Source organism: Amphiura filiformis, chromosome 11, assembly GCF_039555335.1.
Source record: "Amphiura filiformis chromosome 11, Afil_fr2py, whole genome shotgun sequence".
Lineage (NCBI taxonomy): Eukaryota > Metazoa > Echinodermata > Ophiuroidea > Amphilepidida > Amphiuridae > Amphiura > Amphiura filiformis.
In genome coordinates, this window is record NC_092638.1 from 36007665 (window position 1) to 36012565 (window position 4901).

General features: G+C 37.4%; 1 protein-coding gene across 1 annotated transcript; it reads left to right on the forward strand.

Moving 5' to 3' along the window:
- The first annotated feature begins 3322 nt into the window (after positions 1-3322).
- LOC140163655 (metabotropic glutamate receptor 2-like) lies at positions 3323-4279 on the forward strand. Its single transcript, XM_072186970.1, has one exon. The coding sequence runs from the start codon at positions 3323-3325 to the stop codon at positions 4277-4279; it is 957 nt and encodes a 318-aa protein (XP_072043071.1).
- The last annotated feature ends 622 nt before the right edge of the window (positions 4280-4901 follow it).

A 4901-nucleotide genomic window follows, 5' to 3' on the forward strand; every position in this document is an offset into this window, starting at 1 on the left:
CTGGCATTTTTTTACCTCACGGTTACATATACTGTTATTTATTCATTTTTTGTTTTTTGAATATGTACACTTTTTGATAACCCGAGTGCAAGGTCACTTTTTTATTGTACTTTAAAGATTTCCTGTTTTTTTGTATGTACTTTTTTATCTTTATAAATTCTGCTCGTGTAACGGTAATTTATCTAACTATACTGGTAGTTTTATGTATTTGTATGTAAAAAGCCGTTTGGAAATAGGCACTATATCATGCGCGTTGTTGTTGTTGTTATTTTATTATTGTCTCTCGAGCTGTCAGAACGTGTTTCAATCAGGACTTATGGTATATGTAAATTGATAGTTGACATGCACGTATTACAAATGCAAGATTAATTATGATATTTGATGGATTGAGGGTAAGTCATTCTGAAATGTGATTACATAATGATCTAAATCTTCCCTTAGGCAGTTTTTTCAATCGATAAGGCGTTCGACTATGGTGCGAGAGGTTGCGGGTCGAATCCCGGCGGTGGTTAGTAAGCTCTCGCGTAAAAGTTGATTTAGCTTGAGATTCCCCGGGACAAGGAACTTACTGCTAACTGTCTCGTTGTAACCCGTACGAATCTCGGGGAGCTGATTCTGGCTGGGAAGGTCAATTGTGGAATGTCTAGGGTGTGCGCTTTTTCGCTGCAAGTTCCTGTGTTATTGTTTAATGGTTTATGGAATTTTTGTGGTCAGTGACAACCTGTAAAGTGTTCTGTGGCTTGTTGATCAACATCTGGGCGTTAAGCCTGTGCGTAGCGTACTATAAATCACTGCGCTTTTCATAATCGTTGTTGGGTTGATCATTAGAACACAATATGGGTTTAATTGATTGATTACGTGTATTTCTTCATATACTGTTACCTACAAAGTTAAGATTGCTCTTAAATATTTAGATTGTTTAAGACAATTCCAGCCGTAAAGTTTAAATGCATTTAATCCCTTTAAACAATACTATTTACCTTAACTTGGAGGGAGTTTAAACAGGCAGCTTATGATATCATCCGGATAAACGTTGTAACTTGATTGCTTAACATGCTTGAACTTTAAATCCCGAAGTTGTTTAAACTCGCAGCTGGACGTTGTAACATATGCTGCAATGACATGAAATTTGTGATTTTGATTTAAACTTTTGATCCAAACACAAAGAATTAATTCCCACCTCAGAATTTTCAGATGGTACTCCATCTTTCATCAGCAAGTGAGTGAATGTATCAAGTCGCGATTTTCTTGACCTTTGACCTGATAACAGAATCGTATACTCCTGAAAGTATGAACCGACCTCCGTCTTTGTTGAGAGATGGTTGGTTGGCTTTGATGTGAACTGCTTCTTTGACTCCACGTTGAAACCACCTGCTGTCTCTGTCGAGTATGCGGACTTTATCCAAGTTCAAACTTTCAAGAGTCTACGAGTCTGTTAACAGGTCAAAGGGCAAGAAAATCTCAGTCACTCACTAGCTGATGAAAGATGGAGTACCATCTAAAAAATCCGAGGTAGGAATTCATTCTTTGTGTTTGGCTCTAAAGTTTAAATTAAAATCATGATTTATACCAACACAGATGAACTTTCATGAACGAACATGAAATTTGTTGGGATACTTAGTTAACATTTTTAATACATAGACGTGAACCTAGAACACCAGTTACGTGATATGCAAAGTTGGCAATATGACCAAGAGTTGAACAATTCGTGACTATTGACTGTCAGTTATAGGTTAAATACCACTAATTATGTATTACACGGGTTTCAATGGGAAAATGCCTAATTTCGGGTGGAATTTTCTCATATTCAGAACTCTCACAGTTCAATGCCACCAATATCAGGTGAAACTATATGATTTAGATGCCAAATGATCAAAAATTCAACATAGGTTGACCTGGGACTTTTCTTGTTTTAACGCACTGAACCGTAAACACCTTAAAATGACAGTGCGCCCTGGAAGCTGAAAGTTACAATATGATAGGGCGACTATTTACTAAAAACCGAAGCCGTGCGTATGAATTTTGGTACTATTACATCAAAAATGTCATATAATGAGAGAAAATGTACCATTTTGAAGCATCAAACTCTAAAAAGTATTTTTTTGGCTATATAACTTGATCAATTTCGGCGATTTTAATGCAGTCTTTTCGAATGCCATGAAAACAAATAGTTCCTCATCGTATTTCAATGTATCGCCCAGGCCTATTAGTGGTATTTAACCTATATTGTGTTCGACAAAACCTAAATTACATTTACATTTACATTTCTTGCATCAAGGAATGCCTGTAAATGTTTGCTGTTTATTGGACTGGATATATAAATCCATGGCTAAACACGCATGTATTGTTTTATATTAAAATCAGTTAAATACTATTCATCTCAGCTGTACAATATCTGGTTATTAATTTGATCAACATCTAAAATGAAACAATTTAACAATCTGTGTTTAAGCTTTATAAACAAAAAGGGTTGTTTAGAATTTAATACGGTGTTGGATAACGCCAAATCCTGGCTTAATTTGTCAAAAGTTAAAGATATAGGCGACCATACATTGAGTTTCTCAATATTTGAAGCAAGTTTTAAAAACTTAGTAAACGGATCAGTGCGCCATGTAATAAAACAAGTAAAGTAAGTAAAATAAGTGTAAGGAGTTTTCAAACTAAGTAATCAGTAAATGAAGTAGACAATGATGTTTTAAAATATGTAATATCTACTAAAGTAGAATGTGAAAATAAACATTGTGTCACATCCAATGTTTTAAACATTCACGAAATTACATTACGGAATAACACGGGATGCTGTGTTCCAGCTGACAGAATTACCAGCATCCATGTCTATTTAATTTGTTAGCACGTGTAATATTGGGCATATTTATGGATATTTTAACTTGGTTACTGTAATTTATGGTGAAATTTAAATAAAACTGTCTTTTAAAAGTACTACAATCTTGAATGATCCCTCTGTTCTTTCAGAATCGGCCAGATGCACCAGGATATCATGATTGTATGGCATGAATTGTAGTCTTAATGTGAATGAATAAGTGATATTGGACGTTCAACGCATTAGCGGTGCCTTACAGAAGTATTGATTATGACGGCCTCTTTGAAGCCCAATATTTCCACAATATTCTCCGCTTTCTTAATTTATTCCACCTCAGTTATATTATCAACTATTAAATGCTCGCGCATCGATAGTGAGTGTCTTGTACATTTCAAAGATGGTGACTTCATTCTTGGTGGTATAATTCCAATCTATCGGACCATCAATCAATCATGCGATGGCCCTATCATGGAAAGACACGGAGTCCCTAAAGTAGAAACGATGGCATACGCAGTGGAAATGATAAACAGGAGATCGGATATCTTACCAAACGTAACTCTTGGGTATGAAATCAGGAATGACTGTAGAGAGGAAGACACTACTCTGTGGACTACTTTGACTTTAGCAGATCCTTGTGGAGACAATACGTTTCAACGTCACTGTCCACTTCATAGTCGGTTCAACGACCAAAAAACCCGCACAGTTGTTGGTATCATAGGACCAGGTAGCAGCGCAACAAGTGTCTTTGTTACTAGAGCTGCAGCGATATACGAAGTTCCAACCATTGCATACTCCGCTTCAAGCGATGAGCTTAGTAACATACATCACTTTCCGTATTTCTTCCGGACGGTGCCACCGGACAGGTTCCAAGCGAGAGTTATGATTGATCTATTATTACGATACGACTGGAAACACATAGCGCTTTACTTTTCGTCAGATAGTTACGGCAGCAATGGGGCTGAGCAAATCCTAAATTTGGCCGAAGAGAACGGTATATGTATTGCAATAAATACGCGAATACCAAAAGTTGGCGAAAAAATTGAATGGGATGACATCGTGTTAAATCTAAAGACTTCACCTCTTATATCTGTAGCAGTGTTATTCAGTCTTTCGGTTCCAGCGAATTCTCTTATTGGAGCAATTTCAGAAGGGAACCTTGGTCGCAGGATAACGTTCATAGGGGGTGACGATTTGAGTGGCAATGATATAATTGACGCAGGCTACGGATACATGTTGCATGGCAGTTTAATTGTCGCCCCTCACAGCCAGGTAAATACCGAGTTCCGACAGTATTGGAAAGACCTTGAAGATAGTAACATCACAACCAGTCCATGGTATCAAGAGTTTGGTGATTATTGGAAAGATCGTCATGGATGTGTTGATATGGCATCCTGTCTATTTCCACCCGTGTCGGAGTCTACCGTAATCAACGGGTACTCGCGATGGCGTACGCTTTGAATGCAACGATTGCAGAAAACTGCCATATTTCACCCTCCTTCTGTAATGCCAATTTCAGTGGTCTACTTCTAAAGGCCAATCTTTTCAAAGTATCATTTCAAACTGCGGATGGAATCTTTGCTTTTGACGCAAACGGTGATACTTCAGGAAAGTATGATATTTGGAATTTACAAAAACACGATGGAAAATATTTCTTTCAGGAACTCGGACAATGGAATGACAGTCGTTTTTTCCAATTTTAAAGATATACAATGGGGTCCGGTTAAAGGGGAAAATAATGTTATACCGATTTCTGATTGCAGAGAAGCGTGTAAGCCAGGCTTCATATCTGTACCTTTAAAGAAGCGCTGTTGTTATGGTTGTCGCAGCTGCCCTATTGACTCAATAGTGATCAATGAAACTGATTGCCAAAAGTGTTCATTCAAACAATGGCCTAATATGAACTTCACTGAATGTGTGCCACTTATTCCCGACTATCTTAACTGGGATGAACCTGTCATAGTGATCATTGGTTTACTTTCGTGTATGGGTATCATGGTGACAATGTTAGTAGGAGTTGAATTTATCATTCACAGAGAACGTCCTCTGATCAAAGCTTCCAGTAGAGAACTTTCTGCAATCA